This window comes from Ceratotherium simum, chromosome 4 (genome assembly GCF_057802395.1).
Source record: "Ceratotherium simum simum isolate JZ-2026a chromosome 4, ASM5780239v1, whole genome shotgun sequence".
Lineage (NCBI taxonomy): Eukaryota > Metazoa > Chordata > Mammalia > Perissodactyla > Rhinocerotidae > Ceratotherium > Ceratotherium simum.
In genome coordinates this window covers 1,616,514-1,635,106 of record NC_141903.1, presented here as the reverse complement: position 1 = coordinate 1,635,106, position 18,593 = coordinate 1,616,514, and the positions used below count along the sequence as shown (strand labels likewise).

At 41.9% G+C, this 18,593-nt stretch overlaps 1 protein-coding gene across 11 annotated transcripts in view; it reads left to right on the top strand.

The window, feature by feature from the left end:
• The first annotated feature begins 1,458 nt into the window (after positions 1 to 1,458).
• The window catches only part of CANX (calnexin), a 33,509-nt gene continuing 16,374 nt past the window's right edge, over positions 1,459 to 18,593 (top strand). The window contains exons 1-6 of one of the 11 annotated variants that reach the window (XM_087429216.1): positions 1,479 to 1,625; positions 1,923 to 1,964; positions 2,908 to 3,041; positions 7,044 to 7,178; positions 17,677 to 17,853; positions 18,139 to 18,212. In XM_087429216.1, coding sequence (XP_087285342.1) covers positions 17,680 to 17,853; positions 18,139 to 18,212 — 248 coding nt within the window. In that variant the 5' untranslated portion in view covers positions 1,479 to 1,625; positions 1,923 to 1,964; positions 2,908 to 3,041; positions 7,044 to 7,178; positions 17,677 to 17,679. Of the gene's footprint in view, positions 1,626 to 1,922; positions 1,989 to 2,907; positions 3,042 to 7,043; positions 7,179 to 17,676; positions 17,854 to 18,138; positions 18,213 to 18,593 lie in introns of all 11 variants that reach the window. The other 10 variants (XM_087429219.1, XM_087429215.1, XM_087429220.1 and 7 more) reach the window with 10 other exon arrangements.

Below are 18,593 nucleotides of genomic sequence, written 5' to 3'. Positions count from 1 at the left end.
TATGAGGAAGCCATTTGGGGTAAAACTAGTTCTGCCTGAGTTTGTTTTTCCAACAAGGCCTGTCGCCTTTAAACATGCATTGTGTATCCGCTTTACCATGTCCCAAAGAGAAGAGTAAATGCCCTTAAGATAAGAATGCAACTTCCCCCACATTGGCATTTCCTTAAGGATAAGTATTTCTCACTAGGCTAGGATTTGATTGCTGCACTCATCCTGTGACCGCCCAAATAGAGACAGCAGACCTGCTCCCCGCTGTGTCCAACAGCTATTCTGCCAGGGCTATTCTGGCAGGGCAATCTTGTGGCTATTGTAAAAGGGACTTTGCCATCATATGTGATACATGTTCTTTGACAGTATATAATGCTCTGTACACCCCACTTCTTTGGTGGCCTTCCTTCCTTGGGGAAGGAAGGCCCAGGCTATGGTCCTCAAAAGTTGGCTCATAATAAACTCACCCCAATTTTGAATTATAGATTATGGATTATTTACATGGACACTAGGATAGGTGATACACCTACTGGTTCTAGTTTTTTCCACCCTAGTATTCAGACTTTGGGTAACCAAATGACAGACCGAGACCAGGACCTATAAACGTCTAGGAAAACCTAGGCCACTTCCATTTTCTGAGGTTCTAAGCATATTGAAAACTGAAGATGTGCTAAATTTTGTGGGTTACAAAAATTGTAGTGTGTTTGAAACCTTTCCATCGCACCACTGTTTTCTCCTAATCCTGTCGGGTGTCTCTGTGCCCTTATGTCTAATCTAACTTCAGGAAACATCACAAATTGAAAGTTGAAATAACCTTGGATTATAGTATTCTAGACTGGGTTTTATGTTGGGTAATGAGGCCGCTGCAGTCTGCTGGGCCCAGAGCGATGACTCTGCAGGAACGCCGGCGCCTTGTTACACAGCGCTGTGCACGACTCCAGGCCGGCCCGCAGAGCCGCTGCGGCTTCCGTCCCGGCCCCGCACTAGCAGAATCGGGGAACTGGCCCTTCCCGAAAGCCCTCCCAACCTCCCACCTCTTCTGCCGGCTGCCATTTGCCCCCTCAGCGAAGGGAACGGGATGCCCGGCCCGGGGACCGGGGCCCGGGTCCAGGCACCAGCAGGGTCCGGACCACACACGATGGGACAAAACGCCAGGCACAGCGCCCACTAGGGCACCACTGCAACCAGGCGCGGGAACGTACCGTGGACCGGCCCGCCCCAGGGCGCGCGCGCCCGCAGTTCCCTATTCCGCTGCGGCCCGCCCCTTTCTTCCCGCCCAACCAAGAGCCACTTCCTGCCTCACTTCTAGCCAATCCCCACACTCCACGAAGAAGAGCCCTAGGGGGCGTAAGGGAAGGTGCATAGAGCGAAGGCCGCGCCGACCAACCGGATCTCGGAGCTTGCGCGGGGGGGCGGGATTTGGTGCTGGCCGTAACTACTCAGGAGCGAGGGGCGGACGCAGGGCCGGGCTTAGCGCACTGGGGCTCGCTCGCGCGGCAGCAGCGGTAGCCGAGGCCTCTTGCATCTGCGGCACGTGACGGTCGGGCCGCGTCTGCCGCTGTCTCGGTTGCGGCGCGGGGCCAGGTGTGTGGACGGGAGGAGGAGCGGGTGCCGCCGGCGGTCCCCGGAGGCTCGAGGTGAGACGGGAGGCCTGCGCGCGTCCTCGGTCTCTGAGGACCCTGGGGCCTGGGTGCGCGGCGTCGCGGCCGAGGGGCCAGGGGGGCCGGGCGTGGCCGGGCCAAAGGGTCGGGCTGGGTTTCCAGGGCCCAGGCCCCGGCGGAGGCGCCGGCCGTGAGCTCGAGGCCCGAACCTGGGCCACTTCGGTTAGGGCGCCGGGCCGAGGCCGCGCGCCGGCGTCGGGAGGCGTGGCAGGTGCCCTGGAGCGTCTCTTGACCTCTGGGAAAGCTAACTTCGTCCCATGGCTTTGCTTCTAGGGCTTTCGTAGGCCTTTTGCTGGCTGCCTGGGAAGCCGCGAGGTGCGCTGAAGTAACCGGGTAAAGGTCTGGAGTGGGCTCGGGCCTAGTCGGTACCCCTAGGGGTGGGGAAAGGTGATATCGGACCGAGAGAGAGTATTTAGGATTAGCATTACAGGTTCAATATCTGAGAATAAACCGCAAAGCGAAGACTGGACCCTAGCACCCTGAAGAGTATGGAGAATGTACTAGAACACGCAGTGGTTGGAACACTTACGTCCTAACATTTACACCTAATCGGGAGTGGGGAGTAATCCAGTTGGAAATTCACCGGACATTAAAAGCAGGAAAGCACCGAAAAGCTCACTGTGGGTAGGTCGTTTTATAGTGGAGGAAACTGAGGCCCAGAGCTCTGATATGACTGGCCCAAGGTCATGCGATTAATTTTTTTTTAAAGATTTTATTTATTTTATTTTTCCCCCCAAAGCCCCAGTGGATAGTTGTATGTCGTAGCTGCACATCCTTCCAGTTGCTGTATGTGGGACTCGGCCTCAGGATGAACGGAGAAGTGGTGCCTCGATGCACACCCGGGATCCGAACCCGGGCCACCAGCATCGCAGCGCGCGCACTTAACCACCAAGCCACAGGGCTGGCCCCATGCGATTAATTTTATGATCCCGTTGGGGTTATGGTTGAGAGCTAGACAGTTTTGGTGTAGTGGTTAAGGTGAAGGTCCTTGTTCAAGTCCTTCAGTAGGTCATTTGTTGCTATGTGAACTTGGACAATTTACTTACCCTTTGTGCCCCAGTTCTCCCTAAATAATGGATATAATAATAGCTGATGGAGTTGTTAGAATTAAATTAAGATGTATATAAAATAGGATAGGGAAATCTGATACATATTAACTGCTCGATAAATAATGATTGCAATAAATAATTGTAGTTTGAATAGTTTGTCTACTACACTGATATCATAGTCTTTGAGTTGGGTAAGTCCTATTTTGCAGGACCTGAAGTCACATTTATGGTGATGGGAGGAAGAAACTGGACCTAGTGGATTAACTGTTGGGCATGACACAAGTGATTGCTGGTTGAGGGAAGTTAAACTTGAGCTGAACATTAAAAGCTTGGGAGGACAAAGGTGAACCACAGTTAAGTCTCTTTACCTCTAATTTAGGAAATGGAACATTTTGCTGAGTTTTTTAATAAGTAGAGTTTTGGGGGTTTTTTTAAGGGAAGAATTCTATTAATCTTTAAAAGCATTCTGTATCATCTTTTTCCAGCCATATTTGAGGGTCATGAATAGAATCAGTGCTATGTTGTGCATTTGCTATAATTATATTTAGAGCAGAGGTAAAGAACTGTGTGAGAGTTCTCCTTTGCACCAGCCAGGGTGCACATGCAAACAAGCCAGGTAACAGGATCATGAGAAGGCAGGAGTGAACTGTGTACTGGAGTGAATGTATCACACAACAGACACATTTTCTGACCTATCTGAAAATGGGTGTCAGCATCCCTCCCCACATTACTATCTTAACTTGTCAGTTCAACTAGTACATTATCTTCAAGGACCACAAGGGGTAAACATTTTGACAGAAGTAACTATAGTTTTGGCAGTCAGGCTATTGCATCCTTTTAGTTAGAGTTCACTTTGCCCTGCGAGATAGCTTAAGGGAATGAAGTGGTAGTTGGTAAGCATAAATGTAGGCTCAACAGGCTTGAATTCCAGGCCCAGCGTGGTAACTAGTTTATGAACCACCTTGGTTTCCACATCTTTAAAATGGAAATGAGAAGTCTCCTGGATCCTTTACTATTAGGGGGCTATTGAGAGGGACAAATAAGATGGCGAACATGATACTACTTTGAATAGTGTAATGAACTGTGCAAATAGAAGAATTGGCAGCTCATAAAAACTCCTAGGAAATAATAAAAGTTCCTGAACGTAGTTGTAGCCTATATAGCCTACTCTAGAACTTTGTCAGGAAAGTGCTGATGAATGCTTTGTTACCTGCAGCAGATTTGCTTTTAAATTAATCTTAACTGTGAGCTGTGAAAATTATTTGGAGAATTTTGTTTTTTAAAGAATTTTTAAGAATCTTCAGCAATATGTTTTGAGTATTCACATCTTAAACTTACTTAGTTTATAGCAAAAAAGAAAGTGCTATGGAAAAACCAATTCTAATGTTCCTGTCAATGAGAAACAAAATTCAAAACTGTAGACAAGGCAGTATATGTCTATTTTTAAATGGCTAAGCATTTACAGTGGTCTTTACTTGTTTTCCTCTTTAAGTGCTTTTATTTTTTGACTAGATGCGCATGTAGTAAAATCAGAAGGTGCAAAAAGTAGTAGTAAAATGGTTTGTCTGTGACTGGAATCAAATTCCTTTTAACTGGTTCCTTTCCAATGTAAGACTTAAAATTTCTTATTTGCCTTAAAATTCAGAGTTTTAAATTTTATTTATTTTATTTTTTTCCCCCCAAAGCCCCGGTAGATAGTTGTATGTCATAGCTGCACATCCTTCTAGTTGCTGTTTGTGGGATGTGGCCTCAGCGTGGCCGGAGAAGCAATGCGTTGGTGCGCGCCCGGGATCCGAATCCGGGCCACCAGCAGCGGAGCGCGTGCACTTAACCGCTAAGCCACGGGGCCGGCCCAAAACTCAGAGTTTTAGAACCATTAAAACTTAAATGGTGTCTCTGGGCAATACCTAGTAATAGTAGAAATCACTGCTTATGTTGAGCATGTACTGTAAGCCAGGCACTGTCATAAGCACTTTACGTGCATTTTGTTATACAACCACCCTAAGAAGTATATATAGTGTTGTTATTCTCATTTTAGAGGTGAAGAAACTGAGTAATTCACCCAGTGTGCCAAGTTATTAAGTAGCTGACAAGGGATTATGACTTTTGGATTCCTGCTCATAAATACTACTATATGTCTTAACTAGGACTTTGGACAGTTTATGTAAATTCTCTTAGCCTTAGTTTCCTCATGTGTCAGATGGAGATGATAGAACCTCCTGGGGTTTTTGTGAGGATTAAATTAGACAACCTAAGGTATCTAAACCTCACAAAACTTAAAATTTGAAAAGAGTATATTAATAGATGAATGGATAGCCTGTGTGAAAGAAAGACTGCCTCCTTTGTTATTACACACTGCCTTTTTAAAAATCACTTTTTTTTTTATTTAAACAAGCAAGAACATTAGCTAGGTCATTTCTTCTGTTCCTCTGTCTAATTTTTCCTGGATTAAAGGAAGTAGAGTTGAAATTTCCTGACTACTTTTAAGAGAAAGTCCCACAGAGAAAAGCCCAGAACCAAATGGCTTCACTGGTGAATTCTACCACATACTTATGGAAGAATTAACACCAATCCTTTACAAACTGTCGCAAAAAATAGGAGAGAGGAGAACAATTCCCAACTCATTTTATGAGGCTGATGTTACCCTGATACAAAACCAAAGACTGTACAAAAAAAGGAAAACTGTAGACCAATATCTCTTATGAAAATAGGTGCAAAAATACTCAAAATGGTAGCAGACAGAATCCAGCAACATATAAAAACAATTATACACCATGACCAACTGGGATTATCTCCGGGAAGCAAGGTTGGTTCAGCGTACAATAATGAATATAATATACCACATTAATAAAGGACAAAAACCACATGATCCTCTCAGTAGACGCAGAAAAAGCGTTTGACAAGATGCAACACCCTTTCATGATAGAAGCGCTCAACAAATTAGGAATATAAAGGAACTTCCTCAACCTAATTAAGAGACAAAGAATCCCTTCCCTGGGATTTCTGTTCATCTTTCTAATTTCTCTTGGATTAAAGGAGTTAGGGTTGTAATTTCCTAACTTCTTTTAAGAGACAAAGTCCCACAAAGAAAAGCCCAGAACCAAATGGCTTCACTAGTCAGTTCTACCACATATGTAGGGAATAGTTAACACCAATCCTTCACATACTTTTCCAAAAGATAAAGGAGGGGAGAACACTTCCCAACTCCTACTGTGAGGCACATGTTACCCTGATACTAAAAGCAGACAGAGTTCACAAGAAAAGAAGAAAAGAGAATAATATCTCTTATGAAAATGGTTGGCAAAAATAGACTTGAAACGATAAAATATAAAGATTTAAATTTAATAAACTTAAAAATAATTTGAGCTCCATTTGTTTCAAAGATCTTTTTTCTGAGTGGACCCTTATTGAGGATGAAGTTTCTGCCTTTGAGAGGTGACAGATTTAATATTTCTTTAATAGTGTTTGCCTGTTCCTAAGGTTGATCTAAATAGTTGTCTGCATTTGCTAAAATTTGATGCAGTATGTGTCTGTTTCTGTTAAATAGAATATTTTGTGTTCATTTGAAGTCTTATCTACGTTATTAAATGTGTATAGTAAAATAGTATGGACGTTTTTTTTTTAGAATGTGTTCCGAGATCAGTATTATCATTAACCAAAAATGAATTAAATTTAGGAGAATTCATGAAGAAAAATAATTAATGACAGAACAGGAAAAAAATCACAGATAAACATGGACATTTCTATATCCAAATGCTATAATTGTATATATACCATTGCAGGGAAGAGTTAAAGGAGAAATCATATAATGCAGTTGGAGGAAAGCGAGTTTTTCTTGTTATGTAAAATCATTCAGCTTTCGGGAGCTGGCCCTGTGGCTTAGTGGTTAAGCTCCGCTACTGGCTGCCCGGGTTCAGATCCCGGGCTCGCACTGGCGCACCGCTTCTCCAGCCACGCTCAGGCCACGTCCCACATGCAGCAACTAGAAGGATGTGCAACTATGACATGCAACTATCTACTGGGGCTTTGGGGAAAAAAAGGAGGAGGATTGGCAATAGATTTAGCTCAGAGCCCGTCTTCCTCAGCAAAAAGAGGGGGATTGGCACGGATGTTAGCTCAGAGCTGATCTTCCTCACTAAAAAAAAAAAAGAAAAAAATCATTCAGCTTTGTTGAAATATGTTGGAGGAGTAGGCAGGCGTATTAGACCTTTCAGTTCAATATGAGAACTGAAAATGTATTCACTGTGGTTTTACTTATTATGTGTCAAAGAACAAACCATTTGCATATACCTATGAAATACTGGACTCTGATAGACTTTGTATTTATCTTTTTGTATTTTCACAGCAAGCCTTTGAGCCAGTAGTACTATTACCCACATCTATAAAATAGGGAAAGAAGACTCCCGGAAATTCAGTAAGCTGACCAAGGCCACAGAGAGGAGCAGGAGAGTCTGGAACCCAGGTTTCTCTGACTTGACAGGTTATGCTACCACATACACTGTACTGCTTTGTGTATTAGGAATTAATTTTTCTGAATCATCAGTTTTTTTTTTTAAATAAGTTTTTTTTTTTCTAATTTTATTTATTTATTTTTTTCCCCCAAAGCCCCAGTAGATAGTTGTACATCATAGTTGCACATCCTTCTAGTTGCTGTATGTGGGGCGCGGCCTCAGCATGGCTGGAGAAACGGTGCATTGGTGTGCACCCGGGATCCGAACCTGGGCTGCCAGCAGCAGAGCTTGCGCACTTAACCGCTAAGCCACCGGAGCTGGCCCCGAATGATCAGTTTTAAAATAGGAAACTTCCATCTCTAGAATTCAAGATAAATTCACTCTTTTTTTTTTTTTTTTTTTTTTTTTGGTCAGAAAGATCAGCCCTGAGCTAACATCTGATGCCAATCCTCCTCTTTTTTTGCTGAGGAAGATTGGCCCTGGGCTAACATCCGTGCCCGTCTTCCTCCACTTTACATGGAACGCCGCCACAGCATGGCTTGCCAAGCAGTGCGTCGGTGCGCGCCCGGGATCCAAACTGCTTGCACTTAACCACTTGGACCACCAGGACAGCCCCTTGGCGTTGTTTTTTATAGAAGGAAAATACTAGAATGGGTCTTAAGTAGTACTAACAAACCCGTGTGCATTTTTTTGCAAGTTAGGTAGATAAGGTAGGTTATAATATCATGAATTTATTTTATTTTATTTTATCTTTTTGTGAGGAAGACTAGCCCTGAGCTGACATCTGATGCCAGTCCTCCTCTTTTTGCTGAGGGAGATTGGCCCTGGGCTAACATCTGTGCCCATCTTCCTCTACTTTATATGGGACGCTGCCACAGCATGGCCTGACAGGTGGTGTGTCGGTCTGTGCCCAGGATCCGAAACTGCAAACCGCAGGCCACCGAAGTGGAACGCCGCAACTTAACTGCTGTACTGCCGGGCCAGCCCTGAGTTTATGTTTTTATTTTTATTTTTTTTTCCTTTTTTTTTGGTGAGGAAGATTCACTCTGAGCTAACATCTGTTGCCAACCCTCCTCTTTTTTTACTAGAGGAAGATTCCCCTGCCCTAACGTCTGTGCCATTCTGCCTCTGTTTTGTATGTGGGTTGCTGCCATAGCATGGCTTGACAGGTGGTGTAGGCCCGTGCCCAAGATCCGAACCGGGGCCACCAAAGTTGAGCGCACCGAACTTAACCTCTATGCCACGGGGCCAGCCCCAAGTTCATTTTGATATTAATCAAAAAAACCCCAAAAATTTGTAGAACTAATACTACACAATATTCATAAACTCTGAAAACATGAGCAAATATACACAGTCATCAAGGTCACCTTTAATCTATGAAATCTATATAGATTTCATATAATCTATAATCTATATAGATTGAGCTCCTGAAGGTCAGAGACCGGTTTTTTTTTTTTAATGCTTGATATCTAGTTGATACTCATGGAATTGAACGCTATCAGCAGACATTCGTTTAGTGTCTAATACATGCCACGCTCTGATGGGCATCAGATGCATTTTCTCCTTTAACCCCCCTTTTGTGACAGAATATCCACAGTTGAAGCCTGTGACTGTCAGAAAACAGTATAGAACTCTGCTACCCAGCTTTTATCAAAAGTCCAGCTGAGGGCTGGCCCCGTGACTTAGCGGTTAAGTGCATATGCTCCGCTGCTGGCGGCCTGGGTTCACATCCCGGGCGTGCACCGACGCACCGCTTCTCTGGCCTTGCTGAGGCCGCGTCCCACATACAGCAGGTAGAAGGATGTGCAACTATGACATACAACTGTCTCCTGGGGCTTTGGGGAAAAAAAAAAAGGAGGAGGATTGGCAATAGATGTTAGCTCAGAGCCGGTCTTCCTCAGCAAAAAGAGGAGGATTAGCATGGATTTTAGCTCAGGGCTGATCTTCCTCACACACACACACACAAAAAGTCCAGCTGAGAGATTTATTGATGAGTATTTGAAAAATGTGCAGTCTGTTCATTTCTCTAGAACCTAGGTATTGTAAGTTTTATTTTTAGATCAACAGAAATCAACTTGGACCGTATAGTGTTGGCCCATATAGTATTGGTTTTATTGACTTAGTCTTTGCTTACGTTAAGGGATATCATAAGACAAAGCCACACAAAACTCACATTTGCATTTAACTTAAAAGTATTTTTGAGAAAATTTATCCACTTCAGTAGACTTATAACTGTTAAAAGATTTTCATGTTTGTGTTTTTGATTTTTAATTGCTGTTTCTCCTGGGGGTCCGTTCTGTGGTAATTTGTATGTTGGCCAAGACAGGAATTTAAATGTGCCGACTGAGACAGCTGTGTAGCACTGAGTAGCCTCGTTGTGAGTTATACATCCACCCAGCCTTTGCACCCTAGCTCAGAGGGACTCTGCTGTAGAGTTTAGGTAACAGTCTTGCAGTGATAAAAATTCAGAGAGAGAGAGAGAAAATGGCTCCTAAAAGAAAATCAGAAAGTGAAGTGCTCTAAGATGATGATGGCCTTCAAGCAGAAAATACAACTATGAGGGAAACTGCTCTAATGGCATTAGCAATTCGAGAAAGCTTGCTCTAGAGGAGCTAATACATCTTAGTGAGCGTGAACTGGGATGTAGAAGGGAATTTTGGGAAATGTGGTAAACATTTCTTTACTACAGGAAGCTCTTACTTGGTTTAAAGGTAATTTCTTTATTCACTTTTATTCTTGAGCATTCCATATCTAGGGACCATTTGCTCTGTGGCTTTGGGGAAGTTGGGGGAGAGGTGTGCTGTTTGTTTTCTAAAATCATTATTGCTTTGTTGTTGAGCTACTTGTTACATATTTCCTATTGATAATCTTAGAAACAGTGCTGACAACAGAGAAGTATGCTGTCTGCTTAGGAGTCTGTAAATGTAAAGACAAATGAGTACTTAAAAGGAGAAAAAACTTCTGAAATCCTCTTACACATTAAAATATGTGAAAAATCATTTTATGTCTTTACGACAAAAGCAGTATAGAATTACCAAGTAGGGTGCACTGTATTGGGAGACAGAAACCTTGGCTTCTGATCCTGATTCTGCCAATAACAGTCTGATTTTTGGAAAGTCAATCTCTATACCTCAGCTTCTTCTCAAAAAGGAGAGTTAGACTAGATTCCTATAGTATATTTCAGCCCCAAGATTTTTTTGGAGGGGTAGTGAGATCAACATTTGAGGCATAGTAGTAGAACATGCTTTTTTTTAAATAAATTAATTTTTAGAACAGTTTTAAATTTACAGGAGAATTATGAAAATAGTACAGAGTATTCCCATATAACCCATACCCAGTTTCCCCCATTATTAACAACTTCCATTAGTATACTGCATTTATTATAATTAATGAACCAGTATTGATAAATAATTAACTAAAGTTCATATTTAATTCGGATTTCCTTTGTTTTTTTTTTGGTGTGTGTGAGGAAGATCAGCCCTGAGCTAATCGTCCATGCTAATCGTCCTCTTTTTGCTGAGGAAGACCGGCTCTGAGCTAACATCTATTGCCATTCTTCCTCCTTTTTTCCCCAAAGCCCCAGTAGATAGTTGTATGTCATAGTTGCACATCTAGTTGCTGTATGTGGGACGCGGCCTCAGTGGGCCGCTGGTAGCGGGGCGTGTGCGCTTAACCGCTAAGCGACGGGGCTGGCCCCAGATTTCCTTTGTTTTTACCTACTGTCCTTTTTCTGTTCCAGGACGCCACAGTACATCGTGTCTCCTTAGGCGCCTCTTAGTTGTGACAGTTTTTTAGACTTTTTTTTTTTGGTGTGAGGAAGATCAGCCCTGTGCTAACATCTGCCAATCCTCCTCTTTTTTGCTGAGGAAGATTGGCCCTGGGCTAACATCCGTGCCCATCTTCCTCTATTTTATATGGGACGCTGCCACAGCATGGCCTGACAAGCGGTGCATCGGTGTGCACCCAGGATCCAAACCGGCGAACCCTGGGCCACCGCAGCGGAGCGCGCGCACTTCACCACTTGTGCCACCAGGCCAGCCCCTAGACTTTGTTTTTAATGACCTTGACACTTCTGAGGACTACTGGTCAGGTTATCTTGTAGAATGTTCCTCTATTGGGATTCGTCTGATGTTTTTCTCATGATTAGACTGGGGGTAGGGATTTTGGGGAGAAAGACCACAGAAGTTAAAGTACTTTTTTCATCACGTTGTATCAAGGGTACATACATACTGTCGATATGATGTATCACCGTTGATGTTGACCTTGATCACCTAGCTGAGGTAGCGTGTGCCCGATTTCTCCACATAAAGTTCCTCTGTTTTTCCCCCTGTCCATACTGTCTGCCCCTGCTCTTTGGAAGGAAGTTGCTATTGAGCAGCCTACACATAAGGAGTGGGGAGTTATGTTCCACCTCCTTGAGCCTGGAGTATCTACATAAATTACTTGGAATGTTTCTGCGTGGGAAATTTGTCTCTCCTCCCCCATTTATTTATTTACTTAGTTGTATATTTATATCAGTATAGATTCATGGGCATTTGTTTTATACTTTGGGATATAATCCAGTACCACTTTGTTGCTCATATTGTCCCAGCTTTGGCTGTTGCATTTTCTTGTGTTCCTTTCGTATATCCCACATCATTGTGGGTTTTTGGTTTTTTTTTGGATGCTTCTTTCCTTTCTGGCACTACAAGATGCTCCAGGCTTGTCTTGTATATTTCTTGCCCCACTACTAGAATCAGCTATTTCTCTAAGGAGCCCTGTTTCCTTTTATTGGAGATAATATTGGAAACCAAGATCTTGGTACAAGGAGTATTTATTGCTACTAGGGTGTGGTTTCTTCTAGGCCTTCTCAGCTAACTGAGCAAGGAAATATATACTGATATATATGCATGTATGTATAAGTACTTCTATATGTAACCCTCTGTATGTTACACTAAACATGAGTTTGTACTGATATCTGCGACTCTCTCCCGTTAACATGTGGATTATTCTAGCCTCTTTCCCTTGCTTATCTGTGAATTCCCACACCTAACAGTGAAAGTGGCTCCCACCATCCACTTATTTAATTGTTCAATTCCAATATATGCGTATGGCAGTGTATGTGTATGGCAGAATTGTTGACCTGTACACCATGTGAAACAACTTATCAACCAGAACGGTGCTTTTGTAGTCTGGTTTTACAGACTCCACTCATTTCCAAAGTTACTTAGGTCAGCATCTTTTCCCTCCACCCCTTTCAATGAGGTTGTTTCATATATTTGTAGTACAGTTAGATTGTTTTGTCACGTCCTGCATGCTGTCCTTGCATCACATGACTTTCTAAATGATTTTTTTAAATTTTCATACATTAAGATTTACTCCTTGTGCTGTAAAGTTTTATGAGTTTTGACAAATGCATAGTATCATGTGTCCGTAATTATAGCAACATACAGAATAGTTTCACTGCCTAAAAAATTCCCTATGCTTAACTGATTCAACCTGGTCCCGTTCCCCAAACGTTTGGCAGCCACTGATCTTTTTACGTATCTAGAATTTTGCCTTTTTAGAATGTCATATAATTGGAATTACACAGCATGTCACCTTTCAGACTCGCTTTATTCACTTAGCAATATGCATTTAAGATTCATCCAAGTCATAGCGCCTGGTGGCATAGTGGTTAAGTGCGTGCACTCCGCTTTGGCGGCCCGGGGTTCGCAGGTTCGGATCCTGGGCGCGCACTGACGCACTGCTTGTCAAGCCGTCCTGTGGCGGCATCACCTATAAAATAAGGGAAGATGGGCACGGATATTAGCCCAGGGCCAGTCTTCCTCAGCAAAAAGAGGAGGATTGGCATCGGATGTTAGCTCAGGGCTCATCTTGCTCTCACACACACAAAAAGATTCATCCAAGTCTTTTTGTGGCTCGATAGCTCACCTTTTTTTTTTTTTTTTTTTTTTTTAAAGATTTTATTTATTTAATTTTTTCCCCCCAAAGCCCCAGTAGATAGCTGTATGTCATAGCTGCACATCCTTCTAGTTGCTGCACGTGGGACTCGGCCTCAGGATGGACGGAGAAGCGGTGCCTCGATGCGCACCCGGGATCCGAACCCGGGCCACCAGCATTGCAGCGCGCGCACTTAACCACCAAGCCACAGGGCCTGCCCGATAGCTCACCTTTAAATTGCTGAATAACATTCCATTGTATGGGTATATACTACAGTTTATTATTCATCTATTGAACATTTTGGTTTCTTCAAATTTTGAGTGAGTATGAAGAAAGCTGCTAAAAACATTTGTGTGCAGTGTTTTGTGCATTTGTAAGCTTTGGGACCAGTTCAGTAACTACTAGGAGCACAGTTGCTGAATCATATGGTAAGACTACGGTTAGCTTTGTAAGAAATTACCAAACTATCTTCCAAAGTGGCTGTACTATTTTGTGTTTTCACCAGCAATGAAGTGAGAGTTCCTGTTTTGCTTCACATCTTTGCCTCATCTTGGAACATTTAAGCTAGTTTAATAGTGGCTCTTGGATCTAGATGTATTGACTGTAGCATTTTCTTGGGAGTATTGGCAAATTACAGTTGTTAAAACAGCATGTGTAAGGTGCCGGCCCAGTGGCATAGCGCTTAGTTAAGTGTGCGTGCTCCACTGCTTGTCAAGCCATGCTGTGGCAGGTGTCCCACATGTAAAAGAAGATGGGCATGGATGTTAGTCCAGGGCCTATCTTCCTCAGCAAAAAGAGGAGTATTGGCAGCAGATGTTAGCTCGGGGCTGATCTTCCTCACACGCACACAAAAAAACCCCCGCATATGTAAAGCTAGCAGGGGCTAAGGCTCATACATGCACAGCTATGAGAATTGATTTGTCATGGTTTGGCAGTAGTGATTTCTCATAGCTTTAACAACCCTCTGGATAATGTGAAAGTAACAGATGAGCGCCTGCACACTTCTCATAACCTGAAAAACCAGGTTCTGCAACTCAGGGGTGTAGGGGAATTGGTGGTGGGAGAGAAGTGCATTTCCTGAAGTTTGCTGGAGACTTCCTGTGTTGTTCCTGACAGTGCCAGTAGCCTTCTGCTACCTGGAAACTTTTTCCTTTCACTGGGGCCATTCTGCCTCCCCCATGTGGATGCCTTCCTACCCCCTGGTTCTTGGTCCACCAACCTGGGCTGGCTGCTCTGCAGTTGTACCCTCCCTCGCTAAGCCCTGCCTGAATCCCACATTCCAGATCACTCCATTTAGTGCTTTTCCCGGCCAGTCTTCCTGTCCTGTCTCTATCACACCTCCTCAGTATTCAACTACATAGTAACATTTTGTCTAGTGTGATAGAAATATAGGACTTGGATTCTTTGAATCTGACTTATTGGTTGTGATAATGAGTAGATTATTTTAATTTCACTGTCTTTGTTCCTAATGTGTAAAGTAAATGAGACCTCATGGGAGGTTTACAGGAAACAATGTATGTGAAAGTGCTTTATAAACTGGAAAACAAAGCACAAATAGATTATTCATAAACCCTAATCAGTGGTTCTCAAAGTGTGGTTCCTGACCCAGCAGCCTCAGCATTCCCTGGAACTTGTTAGGAAGGTAAAGTCTGGGCTTGGGGCCCAGCACAGACCTACTGAATCAGAAACTCTGGATGAGGCCCAGCAATATTGTGACAAGCCCCCTGGATGACGCTCATGGCTGCTCAAGTTTAAGAAGCACTGCCCTACAACATAATACTTAAAAACCTAAGGACAATTGTATTCGTTTGCTTGGGCTGCCATAACAGACTACCACAGACTCAGGGGCTTAAACAACTGAAATTTGTTTCTTCACGGTTCTGGATGCTGGAAGTCCAAGATCAAGGTATCACCAGGGTTGGTTTCTGGTGAGGACTTTCTCCTTGGCTTGGGGAGAGCTGCCGTCTTGCTGTGTCCTCACGTGGACTTTCCTCTGTGCATGAGCACTCCTGGTGTCTCTTTGTCTTCTTATGTGGACACCAGTACTACTGGATTAGGGCCCCACCCTTATGACCTCTTTTAACATTAATTACTTCCTTGAAGATCCTATCTCCAAATATAGTCAAATTGGGAGTTAGGGCTTCAATATATGTATTTTGGGGGGAACACAGTTCAGTCTATAACAACAATGTATCAACAAATTTAAAATTATTAAGGAAAAAAATCAGCCCTACCTTTTTTAAAGGTGAGTATGTAGTTAGCCCACTGGACCCTATCTTCCTGATTAGCTTGTCCTTGAGCAGTAGTGTTCTAGCATCAATACTTAGGCCTAATTAATCCATTGGTTTTGTGCTTTACTTAATTACTACTAGTCTTACCACATTTTGTTTTATTTTTAAAAAGTTGTAACCATATATTGTTTTCGCTATGTTTTGGGTTAATTTGGTTTTGTAGCTTATCCCTGAGAATCCAGCCACCATTTATAGCATTGTTTCTATGAGAGAGAACTTGGGGTTGTATAGAGTTGATTTAGAAAAAAGTGTTGAATCAACCTATTTAGTTTTGGAGAATCCCTTGTAGTTGTAAATCAAACAAAGTGATATTGCTATGTTATGTATATTATTTTGACGGTAGAGAATAAAGCTCTTAGCAGGGAATAAATGAAAGATTATGGTATTGTTTTAAATATAAGAAACCATAGAAGAATGTTCACATTGAGAGTTTCTTCTAAAAACTAATACCAGTCCAGGAAAGGTTATGAATGATTTTATTTAGCACGTATTTTCGGCACTGCCTAAATGCTAAGCATTTGGAAATGCAACGTTCTTTCATTTTGTGAACATAGTCCCAAGATGTGTAATAAAAGAAATACCCCCAAATGATATGTGAAAATCTAGTTCTGTGTTGAGTTACTTACTTTAAAGGATTATACAGTTTATAAGGAATTGGGCGTTAAATTCAGCATTAGAATAAGCTGACATATATTTTTTCTAGAAACTTAATTGGTAAAAATTGCAGCCTTGGTTGTGAATTGGGGCCATCGAAGTTTATGAAGGAGCTTTCTACTTCAGTTTCTTTCTTTCTTTTTTTTTGTTTTTGGATTTTGCATGAGAAATAAAGATCTGCATTGTAAGCAATAGACCAAAAAAATTGAGGTCAGAGGTTTTTTTGTTTTGTTTTGTTTTGTTTTGTTTTGGTGAGGAAGATTGGCCCTGAGCTAACATCTGTTGCCAATCTTCCTCTTTTTGCCTGAGGAAGATGGTCCCTGAGCTAACATCTGTGCCCATCTTCCTCTCTTTTGCATATGGGACACTGCCACAGCATGGCTTGATGAGCGGTGTGTAGGTCTGCACCTGGGATCCAAACCCATGAACCCTGGGCCGCCAAAATGAAGCACATGAACTTAACCACTATGCCACCAGGCCGGCCCCTCTCTTTATTTTTCAGTGTTTTTTTTTTTATTGTGGTAAAAACATATAAGATTTACCATTTTAACCGTTGTTGAATGTACGGTTCAGTGGCATGAAGTACCTTCACATTGCTGTGCAACCATCACCTCCATCCATCTTCAGAAGTCTTTTCATTTTGCAGAATTGCAACTCTATACTGAAAACTACCAAATCATTTTGTGCATCCATGTGGCTCAGTTTTTATATCTTTAGATCTGTGGTCCTTGGAAAGAGGACCCACTACCACCCGTGGCAGTCTAATACAATACGCAAGGCACTTAAGTGTTTAGAAAATGAGATAAAAGTTGCTGGTCCTTGGTTTAATATTTTTGTTGTTGAGTCTTAAAACACTAATGTAAAACCATATCTACACTTGATCTTTGAACAACAGCGTCAGTATCTATATTAAGTTTTTAATGTGAGGCTGTTACCATTTCATTGTAATGTTTTAATCAGTACTCATTGTAAATTAATACATGTAAGGGGCTTTTGTGCATTGTCAAGCTCTTTACAAATGCAAGAGGTTAGTTTGGAATTGTGTTTGAACGCTCTAGACCTAGATCTCTGTAGCCAACATGATATTCTATATGGGCACAGTTGTTTGAGTTTTATTTTGAAATTTTCTTTAAATTGAATCTTTTTTTTTTTTTTTTTTTTTTTTTTTTTTTAAATTTCAGGTGTACATCATTGTACTTCTATTTCTGCATGGACTACATCATGTTCACCACCAAAATACTAATTACAACCCATCACCACACACATGTACCGAATTATCCCTTTCACCCTCCACCCTCCCCCCTTCCCCTCTGGTAACCACCAATCCAATCTCTGTCCCTATGTGTTTGTTTATTGTTGTTATTATCTACTACTTAATGAAGGAAATCATACGGTATTTGGCCTTCTCCCTCTGACTTATTTCACTTTGCATTATACCCTCAATGTCCATTAAATTGAATCTTTTAACTAACTGATTTTAGGAAAACCCCTTAATCTCTCTGGGCTCACTTTCTTTATCTGTAAAATGAAATATTCACAGTAAAGTTCTCTTTAGCTCTGATTTTAAAGCCTTAATTTTAATTGAGAGGGGTTAGTGGTCTTTACAGAACTTTTAAAAGAAGGCTGTATGTTTAACTTACTTTACCCTTTTTATATGTAGATCATGGAAGCGAAGTGGTTGCTGTGTATGTTACTGGTCATTGGAACTGCTGTTGTTAAGGCTCATGATGGACATGATGATGATGTGATTGATATTGAGGATGACCTCGATGATGTGATTGAAGAGGTAGAAGACTCAAAACCGAAACCAGACACCAGCACTCCTCCATCTCCAAAGGTTTGACGTGGTCTTTGAATCTATTCATTTTACCTCTTGAGATAATCAAAGGATGAAGGTAAATTTGGATCCTTTCCAAAGGGAAAGCAAAGTTTGCTAAAATACTTATTGACCTTTCTTACAGCCTTTGTTATATATTGCCAAAGATAAATTATATGGATTGAATTTGAGGGTAAGCTGTGAAAGTTTTGTGATAATTTAAAGCAAACCAAGAGAATAAATCTTACTAAGAAAGGAATGTTGCTGAAAATCCCGATTCTTAGTTCATTTTTGTTTTCAACACAGGTCACCTACAAAGCTCCAGTGCCAACAGGGGAAGTGTATTTTGCTGATTCCTTCGACAGAGGAACTCTCTCAGGGTAAGTATTTCTTAGGGGAAAAAATCTTAGAGGCAAACACTCATGTAAACAGGATGGAATAGTCGATTCTTTTTTGGATAGCAGTTTATGTAGTGAAATACTATTTTATATCCCTAGTGTTCATGCCCATTTAGGAAAACAATCTTTCAGAACATGCAGTTATACTTCCATTTCTCTCTCCTTCTCCACCCTGTATTTTGTTCTTTGAGAAAAATTTTTTCTCTTGAGTAGAATTATTTCATGGATTTGGTCGTTTTTTTTACAGGTTTATGAGTTGAGTACAATATATTATTGCTACTTACGTGACAGATTTAAAAGTTGAAAGTAGGGTGGTTAAGTAGGCTAAGAAGAGCTAGATAGATCCTGCTTTTATTGGTATTT